This window comes from Protopterus annectens, chromosome 16.part0 (assembly GCF_019279795.1).
Source record: "Protopterus annectens isolate FY-2018-M chromosome 16.part0, PAN1.0, whole genome shotgun sequence".
Classification (NCBI taxonomy): domain Eukaryota; kingdom Metazoa; phylum Chordata; order Ceratodontiformes; family Protopteridae; genus Protopterus; species Protopterus annectens.
Genome location: NC_056750.1, coordinates 765,189,245 through 765,216,410, shown reverse-complemented (window position 1 = coordinate 765,216,410; position 27,166 = coordinate 765,189,245). Strand labels below are relative to the sequence as shown.

At 37.9% G+C, this 27,166-nt stretch overlaps 1 protein-coding gene across 1 annotated transcript in view; it reads left to right on the top strand.

The window, feature by feature from the left end:
• The window catches only part of LOC122790793 (cholesterol 7-desaturase nvd-like), a 255,316-nt gene that overhangs the window by 207,438 nt on the left and 20,712 nt on the right, over positions 1 to 27,166 (top strand). Inside the window, exon 6 of the mRNA XM_044058415.1 lies at positions 23,948 to 24,124. Coding sequence (XP_043914350.1) covers positions 23,948 to 24,124 — 177 coding nt within the window. The remainder of the gene's footprint in view (positions 1 to 23,947; positions 24,125 to 27,166) is intronic.

The window sequence follows — 27,166 nt, the reverse complement described above, 5'->3', positions numbered from 1 at the left end:
TCAAATGTATTTTGTAATTCTTCAAGTGCTGCAGTGGTAGATTGTGACTGTTTTATTATGCGATCTATCCTTATCTAGATTTAGTAAAGCATTTCAGTCCCCACCTACATTAAACAGATGATTTGGGTATTTTGCTAATATATTAAAGATTTCATAAATGAAGAGCTGTTGATTTGAGCAGGGGCTATATATTATTAAGAAAGAGTAATGATTTGCTCAAAGTATGATATTCAGTAGTAAATAATACCTATCTTCCCTTTGAGTCAGCTTCATAGGAAGTAATCTCTCCTTGGAAGGATTTATTTACTATAATGGCCACACCCTGGACAAAGCACTATAATTTGCAGCAACTATTGTTTTAACATTTTCTTTTCCTTTCCCTAACCCGAAGTTGGTCATTCATGTGCGTTTCTTGCAAGAAAGTTATATCAGCCTTAGTTTGGTATGTGAGGTGCACGATTAATTTTTTTTTTCTTTTTTCTACCATCCCTTTAACATTCCAAGAGTCTATGATTATCATTTTTATTAATGTTGTTGAAGGTTCTCATTAGTTGATACTCAAAAATTCAGTTATAAACTTTGTCTGTTAGTGTATTTATCTTAAGAATAAATGTTGTGACTTCTATACTCCTAAACTCTAAATAGGTGCCTAACCACTCATCCCTCTGTATTAGTAAATGTGCATGAGTTAAGAAACTAAGAGACTATTATTTTTAGCAACAAGGAGTAAATATTTATCAGAGGGATGTCAGTAATACCCATACTGTTCCAAATGCGAACAGTCATCAGCTAACAGACTGCCCATCCTGCTCCTTCTGTTATTTATGTACTGCATATTCATCTTCAGACTTCTTAAAATAGTATGTTAATTGTACCCTTAGATATATATATATATATATATATATATATATATATATATATATATATATACAGAGAGAGAAAGAGAAAAGTAGCTTTTATAAAAGTTTTGTAACAGCAACATATAATTCTTAACATTTCAATCAGTTGTTAGAGTTTACAAAACAATATTTTCAAAAAAACAAGTACAATATATGAACATTTAAAGAAGGCAGCACTTTAAAGTTCAATAACATTTGCATTATTCTTGCTAACAGCAACTAATCGTGGTTCTTTAAAATGTATTGGAAACTTCCTTTAACACTGCACTGGCAAAAGCCATACAAGCACATCATTGTGAACTCCTATATTATTAATTAACCATTGCCATCTACTGGACAAACGGAGGAAAAAAAGAGAAAAATGTTTTTGTACCTTGCTCATAAACGCATTTAAAAGTAACTCAGTGGTTATGCCAGTAAAATGATGATTATACATTTTAAACATTTAAAGAAGGCAGCACTTCAAAATTCAACAGTTGCCTTATTCTTGCTAACAGCAGCTAACTGTGGTTCTTTAAAATGTATTGGAAACTTCATTTAACGCTGCACTGGCAAAAGCCATATAAGCACATCATTGTGAACTCGTATATTAATAATTAACCAGTGCCATCTACTGTTCTAACAGAGATGGGAAAAAAGAAATGTTTTTGTACCTTGCTCATAGACACATTTAAAAGTAACTCAATGGTTATGCCAGTAGAATAATGATTATACATTTTAAACATTTAAAGAAGACAGCACTTTAAAATTCAATATTTGCATTATTTTTTCTAACAGCAGCTAACTGTGGTTCTTTAAAATGTATTGGAAACTTCATTTAACACTGCACTGGTAAAAGCCATACAAGCACATCATTGTGAACTCATATATTATTAATTAACCAGTGCCATCTACTGGACAAACAGGGAGAAAAAAAAGAGAAATGTTTTTGTACCTTGGTCATAGACACACTTAAAAGCAACTCAGTGATTATGCCAGTAGAATAATGATTATACATTTTAACTGAAACTACTGTCTAGTATTTACACTTCTTAAACTATTATATCAAAGGTTATATCCCATTATTTAAATGTAGTTTAATACTCCATTTTTTGTAAGCTGTAAATGCACTTTAAAGTCATTTCTCTATGCAGTCAGTGTTCGATAGCTTTCTAGCTTTTAAATGTAGAAGGCAGTTATTAAAAGACAGTACCTTAAGTATTACAGTGTAGCAAAAACATTTTCTTTACAGGCAGGTAAGCAGAGTTATTTAGAACACATTCTGCATTCTTTTGCTTGAAGTTTCCCATAAGAGTGGTATATCCTTCTGTTCTGTAGTTCCTTGGAGCTGTAGCACTTGTTTAGCCTTCCAAATGTTGTTTTTGGATCAAAAGATATGAAAAGAGTGGTCTCAGGCAGAATTTACTTTGAAGAGATGCAGAAAGGTGGATTTTGCCTGGTCAGGTGTTTCCAGGGATATTTTTTCTTCTTTGTAATAAAATGTTAAAGTTGCAGGATATTTCATTTGGAAATTAATCTTATTTTCAATGAGGTAAGTGCAGTATATACTGAGTTTCTGTCGATTTTGTTTAATTTCTAAAGGAAGATCTTGAGTAATCGTAATTTTATGTGCTCTCCATGTAAAGTTCTTTTTAACTGTATAAGCTGACAGTATCTGTTGAACATGTGCTGAATTAAGCAGTCTGTAGATCTGTCCTGGAAGATCATTTGTTTGTGTACTCTTTATAGCTCTGTGGGCTCTTTCAATCACTATCTCATTCAGGAGATCTTTATTAGTCAGAAGAGAGCTTAGTATTTCTTTTATTATTGGAATAAGTTGTGGATTATCAAAGCTCTCTGGAATACCTCTTATGATAAAATTATTATACCGGCTTCTAACTTCCAAGTCTAGCATTTTTTGCTGTAATTCTTTAATTATGGTGTCATTGGTTTGTGCTTTTTGTTGCAGTTCATTTATTTTTGGCTCATTGTCCATAACTTTAGATTCATTTTGTTCTAGCCTAAGCACAGTTTGGTCCAGAGTAGAGCCAAATGTAGTAATTATACAATTAACAAGTAATTATTTTTCCTTCAGAATGAGAGAACTTTTGAAAAATAAAGATGAAACAATTAAGTACTTGTATTTCTGCTTTAATCCATTGATGTTTGGTATACTTTTCTCAAGCGATGCGCTGGTTTGAAGTCAGATTATAGTATAGGAATGCAGGAGCTGCACTGTCAATGTGCTTACAGGCTGTCCACCATTTTGAAATCATGCATCCTAGCAGTACTTTAACCCAAATGGGAAGTAAATATTTAGAAAGGGTTACAAACCCTTATGAAATTAGAGTTGACTGTTCTTGAAAGGCTAGACAGTTTTTTGATGTACTGTGGCTGTTTTTCAACTTCTTTCTTGTTTCATGCAGCCATAATCTTGAGTAAATCATGGCTGTTATTTCTGTTGATTTAAGATATTATTTTGAATCTTTTGAAAGGATAACTTGTTTTCACACTTTCTTCTCTATCTTTGTATAAAGAAGTGAATTGTTATTTAATGAGGTTTTAAAACAAGTTATTTGTTTAAATTGCGATTTTGGCACCATTTTGTTTTTTTGACAGGAATTTTTCATACGTTTATATTGAATTCCTCATTTTAGGCTAATTTACACTGGTTTTATACATATGAGACTGAAATTAGCCACTTATTAAATTTTATTGGGGGGTTTGATCTGTGTTGTGCTTAGTGGAACTACTGAATTTCTGTCTGTTTCTTCAGTACAGTGTTCTGTTTGTTTCTCAGTTTAAATAGTCTACATTGCTATTTTATGGGAGAATATGGTGATGTTATCCGTTTATTTACTGAGAGTGCAGTTTCGCCAGTAGTTTTTACTGATGTGGCTAGTTTTTTGCACACTGTCTAGATAGACTCTGAAACTGTCTCCCCTCAAAATCTATACTGTGTATAACAAAACACAAAAATAAAAATAAATATTCCTGAGCCTACAGCTTGTGATTCCATAGTAGTTTTAGCAAAAGAGCAAGCTTTTGGACCACTCAACTTCTTTTACCTCTAGGTCCCCTGGGGTGGTCTTGGTACCATAACTGTGGATGAAACAAGGGTCAGACACATCCTCCAGGGCTATAACAGTATCTGGTTCAGGTATGGGAGAACCTAACACTCACCAATCAACTTGCCAGGACAGTTACCAGAGCCATTCAAGATGGTTTTTCGAGATTGTGTGGGTCCCAGCAGCAGCATCCAGTTGGTTTGGATTCATTTTCACAGTCTTGACTGCCATTGGGAGGGTGCCATGTAACCCTTTTGCCTAGGGCACCAGTTGACCTAAGGCCGCTCCTGCTTGTAATGGCCATGTGGGAGTAGAGATATTTGTATGTTCATCCACCAAGGTCCCACATTATTTTATATCAAAGATTCATTGATTTGATATTTTTGTGGACTGGTGATAAGAGTGAACTAAGTCCTTTGTTAGGGACTTAAATCACACCACAGATTTTTTGGAATTTTCTGTGGGAAGTTTTGGTAGGACCATTAATTTTTTCGATATACATTTGGCTTTTGATAAGTCCAGTAACACATTTGTGAGTAAGATTTATAGGAAAGATGGTCAACCAATATTTGCACAGAGATAGCTTAAACCCTAGACATATGAAGAAAGGGGTGATTAAGGGGCAATTTATTCGCCTCAATAGACTTGCATCTGATGATGACACTTTTTTTCAAGACGTCATCATGTTGACACTTTTTTTTTAAACAAAGTGGGTATGACCAGGCTTGATTAACCAATATACATAAAAAGTGTTTATTCTAAGACAAAACGTTGCCAAACCCATCATTGGGGGGGGGGTTGTTGGTGATGGGGGGGGGGTTGGTGATGTAAGTAACAACAGAAAAAAGGACAACACAGTGTCTTTCCCCATCCCCATTGTCAATGAGATGGGTGTCATCAAACACATAATAAAGGACAATTGGAAGGTTTTGATGGGGAATAGGGAACTCCTACAGATAGTAGGTGTAGAACCTAAGTTCATCTATTAGAAAATTAAGAACATAAAAACCATTTTGGAAAATGTTGTGTGTGTGGGGGGGGGGGGCACACTGTAGCATTGACTGAAGTGAACCGTGTTTGTGATACTTTCTCCTGCAGAAAGTGTAAATAATGTAGATATATAAGCCATACATCTAGTACTAAATAGTCTAGTAATAAATATTACACATCTTAAAAGAACTATTTGGGTCCACAGACGGTTTACTTGTGAGAGTACAAATATAGTTTATGTGGCAGTATATGACTCTTGCCCTAGTTACTACATAGGAAAAGCCATTAGATGTTTAAAGCGTGGAATATGTGAGCACACACTTACTATTAAGAAAAAGGACTTTACCAATGCTTTAGCTAGGCATTGCTATTCACTATGTGAATTTTAAAAAGTTCACCTTTTCAGTCCTAGATTACATTCAACAAGTGGATTATATAGGGAACGCCAATTTAATTTTAGAATGCTTGGAGTCATTGTGGCGGATCAGTTTGGTAGCAGACAGAGCCCCTGGTCTGAATGAATGCATCAATATTAAGTGTTTTTTAGCACTAAAATAACATTCACATCATAATAATATGGTAATGTTTTTATATTAAGACATTTTTCATGAAGTTTTGACTTTCTAAGCTGTTTGGTAAATAAGTCAGTGTTTTTTATTTTTATGGTATGATTTTACACCTTTAGTTTAAAGCATTGTGAAAGTCATGTGATGTCTGATGTAACTTATAAGAGGTGTGTTTGTGAGAGGTTAATTTTTTTCTGAAGAAGTTCATCAATAAATTTGAATGAAAGTACTAAAGAATTGTGTTATCTCCTTGATTCCATCTACAGCTTTTGGTTTGTGTTTCATTTTCCAGTTTGTTGTGTGCTTTTAAGTTTTTGGAGAACCAAGCACTTTACGTGCAGGTTAAATCAGGGATGCAGGTTCTGTTGCAAGGGTTGAAGAGTTTCCATCTGAAGATTCTCCTTCTATGGTAGTGCATTCATGATGAAACAAAAAAAATACCATATAGTTGAGCAGCAGTCTCTTCCAGGTTTCCCACCAGAGATAGTGGCATTTGATTCTGGGGTGCATTCCTAGGTTAACAGTAACTCTGGTATTTCCACCTTAGTTTTTTCTGCTTTGGAGCCTGTTTTCAAACAAGATCATGCATCTGAGAGTTCAGACATGTCTGAATCTGATTGGTCAGTTTTCTCTGCTGATGAGCAGATACAGGAACCCAGGCATTTTCTTTCTCCCAAATTCTGACTAGATTGAGGGATGTATTTAGTTGGGAGCAATCTTCAGCTGTATCAGAAATTGGCAAGATCTATGATGTTTTGGAGTGTGAAACTCCTATCCTTCATCCCATCCTTCCTGTGATCCCAATATTGGAGGATGTTTTTAAGAAGGTCTATAGGGGTCCTTCCATAACACTGTTGCAGTATTCTTTACATAAGGGATTCCTGCCAAGGGAAGCACAATATCCAGCTAGTATACCAAAGCCTTAGGAATTTATAGACGTTGTACATTACATGTATGCTCCCCGCTCAGGGCATAGGGTGTAAAAGTGACATATGGACATACACACCTCAGAACTTTTATGCCGCCAGTCCATATGCCATCATTGATCGTTGGTCTGAACGCTCCTTCTGTGCTGGTTGCCAAGCCATGTTTTAGATAAGTGCTTCATTGGGGTGTCTTATCTGTGTATATTTTCATTTTGGTGTGTTTAGATGTCATCCAGAAAGGGAAAATGTCAATGTGGGAGGTAGATTCCCTATAAAAATTGTCACAAACAGTGTCACTTTTGTTTGGGTGTTTCACATGACCATACACAATGTACTGTTTGCCAAGCATTTGTCCTTAAGACCCTGTATAGTAGTCTGTCCTCATTATTGATTTACTTAGAAAACCAATGATGTTCTGTAGTCCTATCTCGCCTTCATTCTTACACATGGGTTTGGAGCTGATCCTTGGCTCCGACTCAGCCTTTTTATAAGCTCAAAGTCTTCTAGTTGGCTCGTGGCTAGGTAGGTATCCCATGGTGCACCAGTACAATCCCCAGATCTTGTTTGCCATGTTGACGAATTCGGATGGGCTTCTTCTTGGCCGTGGCTAAGTCTAACACATTTTGCTAATTTTTTTACTAAGTTTTGCTGTTTTCACATTTAGATAGCTTCTTATAACTGTTGCTAGAGTTCTTCGGTTGTTTCATAGTTTTCAAGTTACTATAGTTCTCTAAGTATTTCTGACAACAGATGGCAGTTGGCCTTATAGTTCTTTTTGGTATCCTGTGTGCCAGTTAGTTTCTTCACTGGAGTTGTGTTATAAATTTTTATACCCCTAGTTTCAGATATTGTTGATATTAGTGCTTGTAGGTGCCTTTGCACATAGTTTAGACTGTGTGCGCATATTAGATAGTTTCTCAGTATATTGAGATTAAAATAATTATATTAAAATAATTACTTTGCTTGCGGGGCTCCGCTTATTGGATTTGCATTTAGAATGGAGTTTTCTTTACCTTCGTTCTCTTGTTTTTGCATGGTTAGAGACTGAATTTTTCTCTGGTGTGTGTGTGATTCCTTCCTTTCTAGGTCCGTTTTAGTTAGAGGACCTAGATTCTCTCTTTCTGTACCAGGACTAGACCCATTTAAGTTAAAGGACCCTAGTCCTCATAGTTGTCTTGTTGGTGCTTTGAGGGCTAGGCCCATTTTTGTTACAGGACCTAGTCCTCCCACTTTCCCTTTCTTCTCTGTGTGTCTGATTGCAATCTTCTGTGAGATGTCTAAGGAGGTTAAGGATCATGAGCCATCTGGCTTTAAAAAATTTGTTAAATGCTCACAGAAGATGTCTATAACGGATGGCCACAGTAACTGCGTATACTGTCTTGGGGCCATCCACTTACAGGAAACATGCCTATTTTGTCACTCATTTAGTGCCAGGGTATTGCAGGAGAGGAAAAATAAACTAATTTTAAAAGATTTCCTTAAGACTTCTTTTGAGGAAGATCTGGCTAGCTCTTCCTGCTCTGCTCAATCTCATGGATCTAAAAAGAAGAAATCTAAATCCTCTGAGGTCCTCCCCCAGTGCCGGCTGGTGCTATCCAAATTAATGTCTCCATCTTTTGAGCCTTTTCATTCGTCGCCTTTGAAATTTCTGTCTTGGAAAACTTTTTCTGGTGGCAAACGCATCTGCTAGATGAGCGTCAGAGTTACAAGCACTGTGTGTTAAACCCCCTTATCAGATATTTCACAAAGACTAAGTATCACTTCGTACTAATCCATCCTTCGTCCCTAAGGTCTGTTCCCATAACACTTTGAACCAATCCATAGAACTTCCAGTGTTCTTCCCTAATCATTCCAATGCAGCAGAATACAGGTTTCATCAGTTGGATGTTGATAGACCATTACGTTTTTATCTGCACCGGACCAAGGAATTCAGGAAGTCAGACCAATTATTAATTTCCTTCTCCTACTCCAGATTAGGTCTACCAGTTTCCAAAGTGAACCTCTCCAAGTGGATCTCTAGCTGTATAGCTTACATCTACACTTTTATTGGTGAGCCTTTACCTTTAAAAATTAAGGCTCATTCTACGAGATCTGTCTACCTCTGCAACCGTTCAAGCCAGGGTCCCACTTGATAATATCTGTGCAGCAGCAACATGGCCTACACCTCACACATTTGTTACTCATTTCAAATTGGATTTAACTTCCAGGGGTAGAGCATCCTTTGGTTCCACAGTACTCAGGAGTATTTTTCCTTGAGCCACCCAAGAATAAGGTATTAGGGACGATGTCCCATATGTAAGAATGAAGGCGAGATAGGACTACAGAACATAAAGAAGTTATGTACTCACCATAATGTTCCATGTTTGTAGTCCATCTCGTCCTTCATTCTTATGAACCCACCCACCTACCCCCATCCTGAAAGTATCTGGAGACAGTAAAATATTGCTACCATTATTCACTGGAGACCTTTCATTGTTTTTTTTTTTTTTCTATGGTTGTTATTTCTCTGAGTTAGCAGCAAGCAAGATCTGGGGATTGTACTGGTGCACCATGGGATACCTACCTAACCACGAGTCAACTAGAAGACTTTGAGCTTGTAAAAAGGCCGAGTCTGCTCCAAACCCATATGTAAGAATGAAGGGCGAGATGGACTACAAACTTGGAATGTTATGGTGAGTACATAACTTCTTTTTTTAAATTGTTGGCACAACGTGCTATGGCAGAGTCTTCCCATCCCGAAGGTCAACCACCTACCAAGAAGATGACCCGAAACTCTGCTCTGATTTAGCTGCTGTTCAGCCTCCATCAGATGTCTCTCTTGAGACTAGTGAAAGCCAAGAAAATCATCCAGTTATTATCCGATTCCTCTGCCATGACCCTGTTGGAGGCCAGTATGGATCCTTCTCCCTTATCTTCTGAGGCTTTGCAAACATCTGCTCCAGATGTTGGGGAACCTTGGCTGATTACATCTGAGAGAGAAATTCTAGTTCAGAAAGAGATTCTCCTACTATGTTGGTTGAGTATCGGCAAGGGTCAGAACCTCCTAGGGTTTTTTGAGCAAACATTCCTCAGAAGAAAAACTAAAAACAAAACAAGCATATTTTCCCTTCTGTTCAAGATCCACAATGTGAATGGCAGGATTTTACCTAGGGGCTGTTTAATGCCCTGATGGCCTTAAAGCCTCCTCAAGGAGTTTCTGTACCTTCTCCTCCATGGTCATCTACTCCTTTTAAGAGGCCAAAACGGCAGAAGTCATTTGATGAGGATTTAACTTTTGGGGAAAAGTCTTTGATGTATTCTCAAATCCCTTCTCCCTTGGATTATGGATCTGAGGAGGAAGATTTTATTAGTCCAGACTCTCCCTTAGAAGAACTGTCTTTTGGGGATATTATTTCTCATATGATGGAATATTTAAAATGGGAATGTTCTCATGTTTTTGATATTCAAGAGGTATTATGAACTCTTCCAAATGGTGTCCCCCAAACCTTGTGCATTACCTCCAGTCTTGTCTGCCCTCTTAGATACCTTTTCAGCAGCCTCTGTTGCCCCCGATTCTCAACCTCCAGTCCCTAAGAAACCTGATAGATTTTACAAGGTACCTGATGATTGTAATTTTTGTACAAATGTCCCTCTGCTGATTCTGCTGTAGGGTCTGTCTGTTCTGACAAACCTTCTAAACTTTTGCCATCCACTAAACTACTTCCTTCTGATAAGGACAAGCAGAGCCATGGGGCATGTAGGCAAAAAGGTATATACTGCCGCCACCCTGGTTTTGGAGCTATGAATTACCAAACTCATTATGATCAGGCATGTTTTAGCCTTTCTTTTTCAAGCTTCTCAGACAATTTCTGACCTCCCTGTTTCAGAAGAGATGGTCTTGACCCTTTAGTTTGTGGGTTCTACCTTTCAAGTGGTTCACCAGTATATTAAATGTCAATAATGATGTAACTGATGCTTCCTCTAAGGCTGCTGCATTTGGTCCTATTTTGAGATGTTACTCTCTGCTTCATCTCCAGCCCTTACATGATATTAAGGCTAAATTGTTGGATGCTGCTCCTGTTGATATTAAGAACCTTTTTAGTTCTGCTGTTGCTGAGCTTTTTAAGTCCTTCCAGGATAAAAGCAAGGCCTTGTATATTTTTGTGTCTCCTATCCTTAAATTCCAGAGGAATTATCCACCCAAATCTGCTTTTGTATGCAGACATCACCCTTCTCCTAAAGGTAAAATGGGTTATAGGAATGTGCCCCCTTCCTAAGTCTACTCAGACTCCTGCTTCTCAGAATCTTCCTTTTCAAGACAAACCAGGTTCCCTTATTCCTTTGTCTTTCCCTGTCCCTCCTTAATTGGTTAAGGGTTACTGAAGACTGTTGGGTTTTGTACATGATCTGCCAGGGATATTTCATGGTGTGGAAATCACTTTCTCCTTTTCTGCACAATCCTCAGCCTACTCAGAAACAGCTTCCTTTCTTTCCAGAATTGCTTCAGGGGCTTTTGGCTATGGGGCACCATTCAAGTTGTGCCCCTTGCCCAGGAAGGGGAAGGGTTTTACTCCAGGATGTTTCTAGTTCCCAGGAAGAAAGGTATCCAGAGACTCATTCCGGACCTTTCTCAGCTCTACTCCTTTCTAAACTTCCTTAAACTTCCTTTCTTTTCAGATGTTGTCAATTCAAACCCTGTTCCCTCTTCTTCCCCATGCCTTTTTGGTATCCCCGGACCTCAAGGATGCTTATCTTTACATCCCCATTCATCCTCTTTTTTCAAGAAGGTTTTATGTTTCTCTGTTTTTCCTTGCATTATCAGTTTTATGCTTTACACTTTGGCCTCTCTAGTGCCCCAAGAGTATTACCAGATGCCTCGCTCCTGTCATTGCCTTTTGCAGGATGAGGGGTTTACATATTTTCTTATCTAGATGCTCTGCTCATTTTCTGATCGCTTTTCTTTCTCCTTCTTCTGGCTTTAGTCACAGCCAGGGATTTTCTCAAGGTTCTAGGATTCATGTCCTCCACAATTGGAAGCCTCTAGCCAGACTCCATAAGAGAAAACTGCTGTGGTTCCTCAAGTAATTGTGGCTTCCACACTGTCATTCACTGGATTACTTATTTCCTTTTCTTTCTTTCCATACCTTAAACTCGAGCTACAGTGTTATATTCATCAGCTTTCCTCAACCCAGGGCTTCCTTTTCAACCTCTAGTCCCATCTCAGGAACTTTTTTTGGATGCCTCGGAGGGGGGGGGGTGCTTTTTTAGTTATTGCAAGGTCCAGGATCTCTGGCCTCCCAATCAGAGGTCAGATCACATCAACATAAAGGAGATGAGAGATCTTCTTTTGGCTCTTCTGGCTTTTCATTCCCTCTTTCTTCTGCCTCTCTGTCTTCACAGACAGTACCACAGTGATGTGGTATTTCAACAAGCAATTCGGGACATGGCCCTACCTTTGCAGACTTGTTCTTCAGGTCTGGGATCTCACTGTCAAGTATCGAGTGTCTCTGCTGGCTGTCTACATTCCTTCAGAGCAAAATATAGTGGAAGAGTCTTTGTGCAGGTACAGTGCACAGGCTTACAAATAGATTCTTCTCAGAGATGCATTTCTAGACACTGTCCATCCATGGGGTACTCCACAGGTAGTTTTTTGCCTCCCCTTTGAACAGACAATGTCCTCTTTTCTGAGTCCCAAGCCCTCTGGCATGCAGGGTGAAAACACTTACCTTTTCCTTAGAAAGGGATGTTTCTCTACATCTTCCCTACCTTTCCTCTGATTGAGGGTCCTGCTCATGATCAAGCAAGACTCCACCCCCCCAAAAAAAAAATCTTGCTGGTAATGCCCTTTTGGTCCAGAAAGAATTGGTTCCCCTATCTTCCCTTAGCCAGGGCCCCTTACCACAAGTTACCTCACAGGTTGGACCTTTTCACACAAGACAAGGTGTCTCTGATCCATATTCACTTATCCACTCCAACTGATGCTTTGGGTGATAGGGTTTTGATCCCTTTTAGGCACCTCTTTTCTGAGGACGTGCTTAGGTTTCTGCAGGAGGCCTGGAAACCCACTTCCAGGAAATCAAATTTGTCCAAATGGAAGAGATTTTCTGTCTGGTGCCTTTCTGGTAACCAGGATTCCTTTTCAGTGGTGGTTCTCTCTCTCATTTGTGTGAATCACTCTATGCTAGGTTGGCATATTCTTCAGTTAAAGCTCACCTCTCCGCTGTGTCTGCTTGTCTGCCATTGACTTCTCCTCTTGCTTCCAGATTTAAAGGTTTCCTTCATATCAGGCCTCACGGGAAGCCTATTCCACCTTCCTACGACCTCAGCTTTGTGCCTGAAAAATTGACTCAGACTCCTCTTGAGCCTGCAGCTTCAGCTTCCTTGCCGTCTTGTACTTGGAAGGCTGTTCTTTTGGCCTTTACTTCAGCTAAGAGTGTCTTTGAGCTCCAGGCTCTTTTGACAGTTCCTCCTTTCTTAGTTTTTTCATAAGGATGGGGTGTCTTCATGCTAATCCTTCTTTTATGCAGTGAGTTGTCTTAATCAGTCTAAGGTTCTTTACATCTTAGATTTGCATAGGCAGCTAACAAGACTAAGGACACTTGCAAATCTGAGCAATTTTGTTTCCTTTCAACCCAAATATCTGGCTTTGGCTTGGATCTCAAAGGCCCTTTCTTTCGTGGTAGATATCTTTCTTCCTCTGAAAGTGTATTCAACTACGGCTGTTGCTTCCTCTGGTGCCCTTTTTCAAAGACTTGGATACCAGTTCCATCCTTGTGGTTGCTACTTGGACTTCTTGATTCCAGGGCAAGAGCTACCTTTACCAGAGCTATCCAGTATGGGATTTTAGAGCGCTGCTCTTTGCCTTCCTCCTCCCAGCTTTCCTCTTGAGCTTTTGTACTCTCCTTTATATGAAGAATACTGCAACAGTGATGTGGAAGGACATAATACAGTTGTGTAAAATTTTACCAGAACAGTATGTCCTTCTCTATACTGTTGCAGTACCCCCCCCCCTTTTTTTTTTTTGCTGTGCCCTGTTCCTTCTGCCTTCCTGGTCTGGAATTCTTTTTTTTTTTTTTTTCTCCTTCTGGATGCATGTCCTTCATAGTTCCCAGGAATAATTGTTCCTCCTGAGGCTTTTCAGTTCTGAGGTATGTAAGTCTGTACATCACCTTTATGCCTTTTGTGGGGTGCATGCGTGTGACACACAACATCTACAAATTCCTAAGGCTCTGGTATACTGGAAGTATGTTGGGCTATCCTTGACAGGGAATCCTTCATGTAAAGAATATTGCAACAGTGAAGAGAAAGACATACTCTTACAGTAATATTTTATACAACTATACCTTCTCCTTTGCTTATTGAGGCTCTCTCTGATAGTGTTTAAGAAATTTAGGGTTTCATCCACCATACCCAGTCTCCAGGGTCCTTTGTCTGTGGACACAACTTCTGTGTCTCCAGCTACCATTTTTAATAAACGTTTCTTTTCTTCCAATCCAGTTTTTTTATGTAAACTAGCCAAGTGGATAGAATCTCTGGAGGACAAGCTGATGCAGTCCAGTCTAGTAGCATTTTAAAAATATTATCTGTTTTTTTATGGAAATTTGTTTTGAGATGCATGAATAGTAGAAGAGTTTGCTGCATTGTTGTTGGTTGAGTAAAAGGTTTGTCAAAGATATTCCCAATGTTTCTCCCATGCCAGATCATTCTTTAGAAGTGGCTGTCACTATTTCTATTAAAACAACTTTGTCATTTTTGATGAGGAGTTATGCTTGGTTGCACAGTCAAAACTTGTCAGATGACTTAAAAGATATTTTTAATGCTGCCTTTGATTCTGATTGTGTGTAATGCAGGGTATGTCAAAAATGTTTAATTTTCCTCCTTTAAACAGGATACATTTTGGCAGCTTCATAAACTGAAGTCCCAGGTTAACAAAAAACAAGGTACCAAAAGGAAGTGGTAGAATGATGGCTCGTCTTTCAAGTCTTCTTCCAGGTGCTACATCTTTCAAGTTCTCTCAAGAAGGAGGCATGCAGTCCATGGGTTTTGACAAATAAGTCCTCAACATTGTAGGAAAGGGTTACTGAAAGACTATCCTCCTTCATGCAAGGAAGCTCCTCCTTATCCACTGGACTACTCTGTTATTCTCCTATTCTCCAGCATTTGCTGGACTCTGGGATCATAGAATCGATGTTTCCTTCTGAGAGAATGAAGGTTTTTTTATTCCTGAATTTTCCTATTTCTCAAAAAAGAAAATTCTAGGAGACCAGTATTGGACCTGCCCTTTCTTGAATACTTTAATCCAGATTCCCAAGTTCAAAATGCTCACCCTGCAGACAGTGCTTTCTCTTCTTCCAGACCACTGCTTCATGGTGGCCCTGGACATAAAGGATGCCTATTATCATTGCATATTGTTTCTAGATGCTTCTGATATTTGTCGTCATTGGGTCGCCCTTTTTCTGTTTTACCGTTTGGGCTTTCCACTGCTTGAGTATTTATAAAATTTTTGCCTCTGTAGTAGCCCACTGTTGGACTTTGGGTGTCCACAATTTTCCTTTCTTGGATAACTTGCTGATCTGTGCATAGACTGTGTCCAAGTGTTTGAAATTGTTAGAGAAGGTTTCAGTCTTGCTCTGCATTCTAGAATTCAAGTTGAACCTCCAGATGAGTCCCTCACAAAGACTAGGGTATCTTATCAACTCCAGTGTAAGAATGGCTTTTCTACCCAAAGACAATTCTTGGACTGATGGTGACTATGATTCTCATGATACCAATGGTTTCTCTTCACATGAGAAAAATTCAGTCATATGTTGAGAACTGTTGCACTTGGCAGCTTCATTCCCTGGAAACCCTGTTGCCAGTGTTTCCTTTCATCAGTCAAGAGTTAGTGGTGGAGAGAAAAATTTTGTTAATCCAGGATTTCTGTTCTCCACTCCAATCCTGTTAAATCTGTTCTGACAGATTTGTCTGACTTTGCTTGGGTAGCTGTGTCAATGGGGAAGCAAGTGCAAGCTGTTTGGAGTCCCAAGGACACATGTAAACACATCCATATCAGCGATGTAGGTGGTGATTCTTGCCTTGAAGGTTTTTCATCACCTACGGACTCTGGATACTCTCCAGGTGATTACAAACAATACCACAGTTAAGTGGTATCTCAGAAAACTGAGGGTATGAACTCTTGCCCTCTGTGCTGATTGGCTTCTCTGTATTCTCTGACTCTTCAGGCTTCTTACATCCTGTCAGAGCTCCGTGTTGTGGCAAACAGACTAAACAAATCCTAGACAGACCTGCACAAATAGAAGCTTTTAAGGCAGCTTAAGGCAGTGGCGGTACAGGATCTAGTGCAGATGTGCAGAATGCCTCGAGTAGATGTTTGTCTCCTTTCAAAATCGCCAACTATAGAAATTCTGTTCCAGGTGTCTTTGCAGCTGTGCTTGGAGGTCAGATGCATTTTTGTTCTGTTGTACAGGAATATTCCTGTGTGTTTCAACACTTTCCTCTGATTCAGAATGTACTTGTAAAAGTTCAGACACAGAAATGCCAAAAATAATTGCGGTGACACCCTTTTGGCAGAGGCAGTGTCTGTTCTCCCTTTTAATGGTATTGGCTGAGGGCAATTACCACAAGCTCCCTCATACTCTGGACTTGCTTACACAGTCTCACGGGTGACTGGTTCACCTCGGTATATAGAAAATTCAGTTGACAGCCAGTATGATTCAATTTTGATTCCCTATAGGCACCTCTTTTATGTGGATGTGCAGCAGGTATTAAATAGTAGTTGAGGTTTTCTAAGTGATGCCTAGATGGAAATAATGAGTCCATTGAGGTTAATATCCCCTTGGTCTTGAAATATTTGTGAGAGCTACTTCAGAATGGCTTAATGTATGTGTCTGCTGAGGTGTATTTATTAACCATATATGCTCGTCTGCCCATGGATCCCCCTTCTTCTCTTTTGATGAAACAGTTACTGAAAGGAGTGTTGCAAATGAGACCCTCTTGCAAGGCACTTCTTCCTTCATGGGATTTCAGTTATGTTCTAGAGGAATTGACTTTGTCACTTTTTTAACCAGCAACTTATGCTGGCATTATTTTCTTGACATGGAAAACTGTTTTCTTATTGCTCTTATATCTGGAAGGATAATTTCTGAACCACAAGCTCTCATGGAGGGGCATCCTTATCTTGTTTTAGACAAGTATAGGGTTGTGTAGAGTACTAATCCTTCTTTCATGCCAAAAGTGGTGAGTTTACTTTTAATCAGTCCTTCAGTCTGTGTTCCTTCCAGAACCTAAGAGTTGAAGAGAGATGATTCTTCAGTCTTTGCATGTGCATTGGCAGCTCATCTACTACCTTGACATAACAAAGCCCAAGACTGAAAGGCTTTTTATTTCCTCCTCTCAGGCAAAAAAAGGTCACCCTATCTCTAAGCAAACCATTGCACTTTGATTGTCGTCTGGTATTGTTTGTTACACCTACTATGGCAAAGTGAATCACATTTGGCTTATCTGCAGGATATCCAGGGATAAATGAATACTACAACAGTGAGAAGGTAGAGCATCTACTACTATGGGGAAGATCATACACAACTGTATTTTGTTGTATCGTGATATGCATTAGTCTAGCTAGTTTTTATATACCAAATGTAGGATCTAGAGAACACTTGGAATTGCTTAGGGTGGGAATATCAGAAGAAATTTTAGCATCTGTTTAGTGCAGAAAGTCTAGCAGGCCATTTTATATAGTGAAACATTTGTTCTTGTTTGACAGTAGAAGAAAACCAAAACTTTATGTAGTTTCCTCTTTTTAAGTACCTCCGCATTCTACTTATCCTCATTCTCAAAGTTTCCCCTTAACCTTTTACCATCTGTCCTGTGCCTTCTGTATATACCTGTGTGTATTCCCTCTGTACCATATATTCATTAGTCCATTCCATTGTTCTGCTACCCCCTCTGAAAGGTATTTTCAGAGATCCAGGAAGTACTTTGTCCCTACAATCTGCAGCATGTTCTCCCTCCTTTCTTTTCAGAATGACTCCTCCTCATCTCACATCTCCCTAACATGATTTTAGGCAGCAATATAAAGCCCTCCAATCCCTTCTGGTTTAGAGTAAGAAGAGTTCTAGGTCCTGTAGTCATTGGTTATATTCTTTCTTCTCCATTCCATCAATCTTTCTGGTACCTTTAATCTGACTTTCTTCTAGCAGCTTTGTGTCCATTTCCTTATATGGCAACCAGAACTGTCCAAGGTGTCACCTGACAAGAGTAGGAGAATTCTTCCACTCTGTAGAGTGGAAGAATTTCTACTTTGCTTCTGCAGTTTGTCATCTTGGGGTGCATTCCAACATTCTGTTTGCTGCTACTGCCACTGGCCTTTCACTCTGCATCAAGTGTTCCTCTTCCTCTTATGATGCCATTACTTCCACTCCTCCCTGCTGATATTTTACAACAGGGCTGTGGCATAAATGCAGTACCTTACATTTTTTTTCACTGAATATTAACTGTGCTGCCTTTCTGTCTACTTGTAAAGCCATTACAGATCCTTTGTTAGACACCCGCCATCCTCCAGTGCTGTACCTGTTTGGGTTCTCAGCAAAGCAGTTAATTCATTTCTTTTGCTACCTCAGGTTTGTCTGAGACCAATACAATGAAGTGTACTCTACCTAGGTGATATCTCTGTGCTATGCAAACTATTCACTTTCTTTGTGTCCCACCATTCAGCCATGCGTGTATTCAGTTGCTCAGTCTTGGACCTAACCCTAGTTCCTTCATTTTCTTGTAAGCCTCCTGGTACTAATTCAGATGCCTTACAGATGTGCAGGTAGACTGCATGCTAGTTCATCACTGTCAAATTAGTCTCTAACTCTGCTCTTTCTAGCAGTAAATCTACGTTGGTTCCTTACTTGGTGTCCTATAGAAATGCTACATATTATCTCCTCAGGGCTTTCTCCATGAGTTTTCGTTAAGCTAACAGGCCTGTAGTTTCCTGCCACCCCCTTTTTTACTGTATACAAACAGAGGTACTCCATTATACTGTCTTCCATTTCTCTGGTACTTCAGCACTAGCCAGGGGTCTGGTCTGAAAATTTCAGTTGAAGGTATCTGCCAACATACTGCCCAATTTTTTGAGAACTCTGGGAAGCAGTCCATCTGGTCCTTATGACTTACTCTGCCTGAGGGCATCCATTTCCCCTGTGAACCCTCTCTGCATTTTGCTGTGCCTCCCTCCCAGCATGGCGCCCTCTATCCCCACTTTCCTTTGTAAAGAATGAAACAAAGTACAGTAAACTCTCAATTAAGTAACTCAAGCAACTGGCAAAAAAAAATCGAAGGAATACAGTACAGTTTTCATGTGTTGCATTTTCTGTTTCCTCCCTGCAGAAACATACCTTATGTTTTTTTAGAGTTTGAGTTTTAAAAAGGAAGCTAGGAATAAATTTCCTCTCTCCGCAACATGAGAACAAGGGAAAAAAAAAAACAAATTGTTCAGGGTACAGTATTAATCAGGCCTGTTTTTAATAGTAACTCTCAAACGAGAATCTACAGTCATCTGGCATCTACCAATCCCCATGGGTGCCGGTTACTGATTTAATTGACTTCTTACTAGTTCTGTGGCTACTGCATCTCCCCCACCCCTTCCTTTCTATATCTTGTAAGCTGTACCTTTTGCCCTAATTGCTAGTTTCATATTTCTATCTAGTCACATTAGCCTTCCATTTTACTTTTTCTCACATTGAGTACTCCCATCTCTGACCCATTGCTGTTGCTTGTTTCTTTGCAGACTTTGTTCCCAGTCTGTTTAATTCCTCTTTAACCATTTCCCCAGGACCCTTGCATGTCATAATCTGTTTTTCTAAAATCCAATACACCATTAGTAAATGCTTAAATAATGTATTGTATCAAAAAGGGCTGTAGACTGAGGGCTCTGCATCAAAGTCAAGTTCAGTTTTATTATAGTACTTTAAAACTAAGCAAGAAATCACATTGTGAATGAAATAAATATAATCGGGTAAAGCAATCAAATAGAATGCTAGATTGCTTTCAGGGACAACTATTTGTTTAACTTTTACATAATAAAAGCAAGACATATTCATGTTTTTATATATGACGTGGTTGCTTTTTGTGAAAATAAAAAATATTGCATAATTGCTGCAAACTTGATATTTGTATTAAGGATGTTAACAATTTAAAAAGCCAAAGCATGTCTGTGTATTCATTGCATTTGTGTATTACAACCAACATATTTAAATTCCTTTCACATACATGCTGACCCTGGAGAGTTTGCTCTTCAGATAAGGATATACATCCTCTGACTGTGAAGAAGTTGCATAAATAAATATATTAAAAGCAGTAATGTACTTAAGAATATTGTTTTGACATATACACTGCTCCCTAGTTAATAATGTAAGCTGTCATTTAACGGTGATTATATATACCTGCTGTTGTCATTTATAGCCTGCTGCCATTAGAAAAGATAGCTACTTTTGTACCCTCAGAAGACTGTGAAGAAAGCTGAACAGACACAGTAAATATTTCAGCTTGTTGAAAGGGTACATATGCTGCCCCACCACTAAGCCATATCACTGATCATGTAACTGCCCTTTACTTTCTGACATAAACACACACACACACACACACACACACACACACACACCATCTTTGTATTCTTCTATTTGATTGCCCAAAAAGTTAAAGAAATGGTCACAGTAACTGATTGCATCTTGCTTGTCTGAGAAACATTTGCTGCCAAACCCAAAAAGCCACATCAGTCTGAGTAGTTATGTAATTGTCCCCTGCTTTCCCACATAGTTTGAACCCCACCCCAACAAATGGTTACTGCTTAGCATTCATCTCTGATGTTCAATCATAAAGAAAATTTAAGAAATAATCACCACAGTAGTGCATTTCATCTTTCTTCTGCCATTTATAGCATCCCTCATCCCAAGTGCCATAATAGTAATAGTAGTAGTGGTAGTAATAATAATGATAAAGTAAAAAAAAACTGAATGCTGCTGTGGGCATTGGTGTGCAGTTATCAGTGACCACAGTCATATCTGGTGTTCTACCAATATTTGTTGAAATAAATTTACATGTAAAAGAAACATCATCCCTGAAGATCAGTCTGCTGCTGTTGAGCACTGTAGACTAGACATATCTGTTTAAGCACTGTGATTGAGTGTTCAAAGCAGCCACTCCTCTTATTCATAGGCAAGTACTAGGCTAGCTGCTCTTATGGGTCATTTTAAATATACCCAATTTCCCTTTTAGTCCTCAAACCTGTCCCATTTGGTAGTAGATTATTAGCCTTACCCATCCTATGGTTGATAATTCTATATTATCAGGAATAACTGTGGTAATACCATAGATAATCTGAGGGGACCTGTGCATGGGATAAACCATTTAGGAGCTGCCTTCACCTATTAGTAGTTAAGGGGACAGTCCTGGGGTAAATTTACTGTTACCTATCAATAGATCCAAGTTGTGCTTGAATAATAATTAAAATGATGCAAGTGTTTATTTACTTGGCAAAGGCAGACTCACTGTGTCCTTCTTGTCAGTATGAGGGAGTAAGAAGCCATGTTGATGAATAGCATGACATTCCACTTATGAGTTCCGATTCTTATTTTATTTAAAAGCTCTAGGGTCATTATTGTATTAGTACAGTTAATGTGATAAGGAAGTAATTATATATGAAATGTTTTGCCAATGGAAACCTTACAGTATTCAGCTAGATATTTACTGATACCAACCCTATTTTTACATTTTTTTAATTTTATTTTTGAACCTGCTGTTCTGGTCATTACTATGATTGTCCTTGGTATGGAAATAACTCGTAACCTGTAGATAATGAATTACAGTTAAGTGATAAGTCTGTCATCAACATTATACCCTAAATTGGTCTTTACTGCTCCATACTGCTCCTTACATGCAATTCCAAAGGAAAGTACCTAATGGATTTAATTGAATAGCAACATTGACAAGTAAGGGAGAGTTAACACCTTGCCATGGTATTTGTGAATGATAACTTGTAGTAAAAAATAATTTGTGACTGTTTCTACCTCATTTAAAATCTTATGTACCAAATGTTCTCATGTTTAAGTGATATGCCATTTTGCCTTTCCCTCATAACAAACAGTACTTGATTGGTTTTGCTCAAGGAGACCCATCGACATTCACATCTGTAATAACCTAATTATGGTATAATTTAACTTAGTGTCTTACAGAAGAGCTCTTTGAAGCTTGCAAATCCTCTCGTATCTGTATAGTGATTTTTGGCTTTCGGTGAGTAAGAATTTTTATGAATGCCCAGTTTTCAAAGTAGACTTTTTAGATACTCCTCTAGATGACAGGATGAATACACCACACTGACTGTTCCTCCATACAAAAGTGTTGTCCAGATATGCACTGTTTAGCAATGTTGTGTATTCCATTAAACAATGAACCATTTAGCACAAACAGCTTTACCACTAAACAGCACAAACTCTCTTGTTTGTTGTTGTTTGGACCACTGTGCTGGCAGTACAGAGAATTAAGGTTATTAGTAGAGTAGCATCTAATTTCCCTCATCCTCCATTTGCCTACTGTATGACCCTGAACAAGTCACTTAACCAAGCAGTGCTCTGGGGCTTCTGGGAAAGAGGGCTAGGCTTCTCAGTGGTCTCCTGGACTGCATGCTACCTATAAAACTAAGAACTCCTTTAAGGTGCATAAACATAGGTGTAAAGGTTTCTATCGATCTGGTCTGAGAATTGCAACTTTCTACAGAACTCTACTTGTTTTATAAACATTTTGTTGAACCCGTACTGTAGCTATGCCAGAGTCACTTAAACGTAAAAAAGGGGGGCTGAGAAATAGCTGTGTGATGCTCTTTCCCTTCTGTTGCATTCAGGGAAGTACAGTACCATCTGATATCTGTGTTAATAATACTTAACCAAAACAGCATTTTGCCTCTGACTCTCATGCTGTACAATATAACAGTAAGACCATTCCATAAGGTGTCAGAAATTTAAAAAAAAGTAAATATGACCAATATTTTATTTTTCCTTTCCAAAGCCTGTTCAGTCTCACCATCTTTAAGTCAGTCTGTATGATGCAAAAAGATCTAAAGCCAGTATGCAACCCTTCCAGCTTTCATGTCAGTGTAGTACTCCATTAAGTACCTGTGTAGACGATTTTCAAAATACTCTTAAGTTAACGATTTTACACACAAACCATGCCTTTTAGCAATTGATGGTGTGCTGGACAGATTTTTGAACAAAGACCTTATTCTTACAAATTGGCACCTACACTGGGTCTCACAGGGGAAAACACTTTGCAATGTCAACACTTATTTTTCTTCATATACTTGTGAAAGTCTGTATAATTTATATTTTGTCATTATGGAATGTTAAATATATGGCATTATTAGGTGTAGGGATCAAGGAAGAAAATATGAGACCTAGGGGAATTCAAGATTTTTCTCAATCCATGTTTATTACTTATGGGGAAACGGCTAAGGAAGTTAAGAAGATTATATCAAAAAACTGGTCCATGTTTAAATGTAATCAGGATATTTACAAATATATAGGTTCTGAACCGATGTTTACTTATAAAGTAGATAAAAATTTAAAGTTTATGTTAGATCATAAGACTACATATTTGACAGGTATTAAGCTAGGGACGCATAAATGTGGATGCTGTGAACAATGTTCATATATTAATGAAAAGGCACAGTTTTTACTGGCACCCTATGACATACCCATTAAACTAATGGATGGTTCCTGTACATCTAAGGGATTAGTATATTTGGCCACGTGTAAAGGCTGCACATGTTTCTACGTTGGAAAAACAGAAAGAAAATTAAACCGTAGAATCTATGAGCACTGTTATTGTATTTTTAAAAAAGGAAGAAAAAAATGCTCTAAGTAAGCACATTATAGCTAACCCCACACATAGCTTTATTTTTGGGATCCTGGAGATAGTTAAAATGGATCCAAGAGGAGGAGACTGGAAAAATAAATTACTTCAGGCAGAATCTAAATGGCAATTTAAATTAAATGCAACACTTTTTCCAGGTTTGACTGAGTCTATAAGTATTAAACCGGAACTCAAGCATAGGGCTAGTGTCCTTTGAATATATTTTTACATTTTTAAACACATTTTAATATAAAGGAACAAGGAATATTGTTTAATTTGAATATGTATAAAATAATATATTCTTTTTATGAATTTTATAAACATATAAAGTATAAGGATTGAACTAATTAATATTTATAAGATGTGTTGTCACATGTTCTTAGGATTTCCTATAAAAAGTAAGGATTTTAAATTAAATTTGCAGATCTGTTGAAGTCTGTATGACGAAAGCGCTCATCTATGTGGATTCAATAAACCTTTTTACTTATTTTTTGTGGACTAGTTATTGGCGTTTCAGCAGTACATTTGGTTCCTGTATAATTTATATGTAATTGTGTGTGTGTGAGATTAAACTGCTTTGGTAAGGATGACACTGCTATATGCATATTGTGTGTTTTGTTTACTGATCTAATTCTATGTTGTCTGTTTTGTAGGTTGGACCTGGCTTGGTTTACTTGATCTTTGATGAAACCTGTTTTGGAAGGGGTGTTATTCTGCATTCTGTGACACCAGTGGAGCCACTCTTGCAACACGTCAGTCACTCTATTTACTACCAAGCAAACATACCTGCTTTTATACCAAAGTACATGTTAAGAGCAGAATGCATACAGGTAAAGTAGTCGAGTCGGTGAACTGCTCTACAAATATATCTACTTCCAGCTGAATATGATGGCTTAGATTGTTCTGAAAATGCTTCAGTACAAGGAACAGCAAATGTTACTGTTTAAGTGATTATGGTTAATTCATTTTGGTATAGATTTTGTCATGGTTTAATACACATTATAACTTTCCCTAGGCTATAGCATTTAACTGCAGAAATGTATTGTTTAGCCTAACCATTCTGAAGTATTAGCAACAGGCTTTATAAAGTGAAATGCATTACCATCAGTATAGAACCAAATACAGAAGCAACTCTCCTGCTGTGCATCTCCTCTTCTGCTTTCTTTAACGGAACTTAGCAAACTGACTTATTATATCAGTTTGCGTGATCAGAACACATTGTTTCAATAGAATTACTGGCAAGCAGGTGATTCACATTTTCAGATGGATAAGTGTTGCAGAAAATATTTGAAGTTTCAGCTACATTGCCCAACAGATAATAAGATAAGTGCTTTCCATTTGGCAAAAATTACTTTTTATTAAACCATGGTAATAAACTATCACAGATGCTATCAGTATTGCTTTTGAGTGAATTGTAGTAATAAACCTGCTATGTTGCATCCTGCAGCTCTGTTTCAGTTGCATTTCATCATTTATCTATTTATTTATTTAATTTATTTTTATTTGATTACCAGGAAGGTCCACCTGAGTAGAAGCCCATTTTCAGTAGAGGCCCAGGGAGAAAAGCTCCAAATTAACACAAAACATTTTAAGAACAATAATTTTGTAATCTTCAGAATTAAAACAAAAACATCTGCAGTTAAAATAATTCTAACAAATTAGACATAATATCAAAACATTGGTTAAGAATTGATGCAAGTTATATGACATTCTTTTAATATTTAGAAAAAATTTAAACAGTTTGTAGAGAAATTAAAGGTAAATTAGTATAATAAAAGGAAATAGGCTTACGTTACATTCGGAGAGAAAGCCAGGGAAGAGAATTTGATAGAAGTAAGGAAGTGAATAAAGAAGGGAGAGTTACGAGTTATGTGGAATGAAATGGTGCCTATTCACATTTAGGGATATAGTTCATACTGGTTTTGAGCAAGAACAGAGCAAGGTTTTAGTTTGGAAGTCTTTCAGAGTGGTTTTGAAAGATGGTTGGGAGGGTACTAACCTGATGGATACAGGTAAGGAGTTCCCAGCCTTAGCAACCTTGTACGAGTGCAGGCAGTGCCCAACGAATTTGATAGGTTTATTAGATAGGAGTTTTTGGTCACTGGATCGCAATGACCGAATGGAGATAGTTATGTAGAATGTTTTTTAGTGCTGGACAGGCAGATGGATGCTAGATAATTTTATAGGTGGTAAGAAGTTGTGCATAAGTTAGTTGATGGTCTAACCAATTTAGGCTTTTTAGAGCTATACAGCGGTGGGTTCTGAAAGGGATATTTGCTGCAAATTTAGCAACTTTGTTAAACTTTGTTCAAGTTTTAATTTTTGTGAAGCCTGGAGGTTAGTAAGGATGGGAGCGCCATAAAGAAGTGGAGAGAGATAAATAGTGGCAAGTGTAGTTTTAGTTGAATTGATGAGAATGTGCGTGAAAATGTTACTGGAGGATTATCAATGGCTGCACTGCTGGATCAAGGTTTTAGTTACATTTTAGGAATTTGTAGTTTCTTTTTTTTTCTCTTAAAATTACCAAACACCTATTATTATTATTGTGCCTCTTGCTGCGTTTGATTTCAGGTCCACCCTTAATACTCGTCAAAAACTTTGTTAGTATTTTAATTCATGTCAGCTGATATTCAGTTCAGGTCAGCTTTTGCTGCTTAGGAAAATTCCCATCACAGTGTGTTAACAGAGGTCAAGCTCAAAGTAATTTAAGTTTGCACTACAGTACAGTGCAGCTCTAGTGTAACAGTAGAACTCCCAGGAGTATATCGGAAACAAATAGCATCTCTGTGCAAGGTCTCCCTGCAGTCCAGAAAGGAAAGTGCGTAATAGAGGTCAGTCCTCTTAAAACTGTCAGGATTGATGAGCTTTGTAAGTACCTCCACAATTATTGTGTTTCCTTAATGATAGAAATATTTGAGTTTGTAAACTGAGTAGTCAAACGCATGGTTTTCTGCATTATATCAGTCTGTTTCATCGATTAATGTGGTGGAGAGTCTCCTTGCAAATTTGTTTGCTTTTGGCAGAGTAAGTCTGCTTCATTCACTTACACTGGTAAGACATGCATCACATGTATTTGTATTTGTTTGATTGTAAAATAAAAAGGAAGGTAACTGAATGCATAGTTATTGCAGAAGAGTACATCAAAGTCCATCATATTGAACAATTGCTACCACAAGCAAAGTGCCCATAAAATAAATGATTTCGGTAGAGGGCAAGCCTCCTTGTATTCCTCAGACCCTTTCACCTTCCTATATATATATATTTATTTTTTTTATTTTTATTTTACATTTGTTGACCGGGCTAGTCTAGCTGGAGAAAATTCCATTTTCAGTAGAGGCCCGGGGAGAAATGCTCCACAAAAATAAGTACATAGAGACAAAAAATAAAAATATTAGTATAAATGTTAAAGAAAACAATAATAACAAACTGAACAATTTAAGATTATTACTACAAGAGTTAATTACTATCATACATAGTTACAAGAAAATAAGCTATATGCTTTAAAATTAAAGGTGCATGAATTAATTACTACCACTCACAGTTACAGTCTAGGGAAAAAAGATATTAAATTTTATACAGAGAATACAGAGATGCATGTTAGATATGGATACAAGGAAGGGAGGTAAGAAAAAGAGTGTAAAGAATAAGGGGGAAAAAAAAGAAATAAAAGGGGATTAGATTATGAAAACGAGATGAAGTTAGGACAGTAATAGGCAAGGAAGCAAATTTGAAGACAGTGTAGGTGGAAGAGAAGAATGTCAAGTGGAGAGTAGAGTCAGAGAAGGAGAAAGAGGTAGTTATAAGTAAAGTTGAAGTATTGGGAAGTTAATCAGGTTTACTGCAGGAGCAGAGCCAGTGATTTTGGAAGTAGA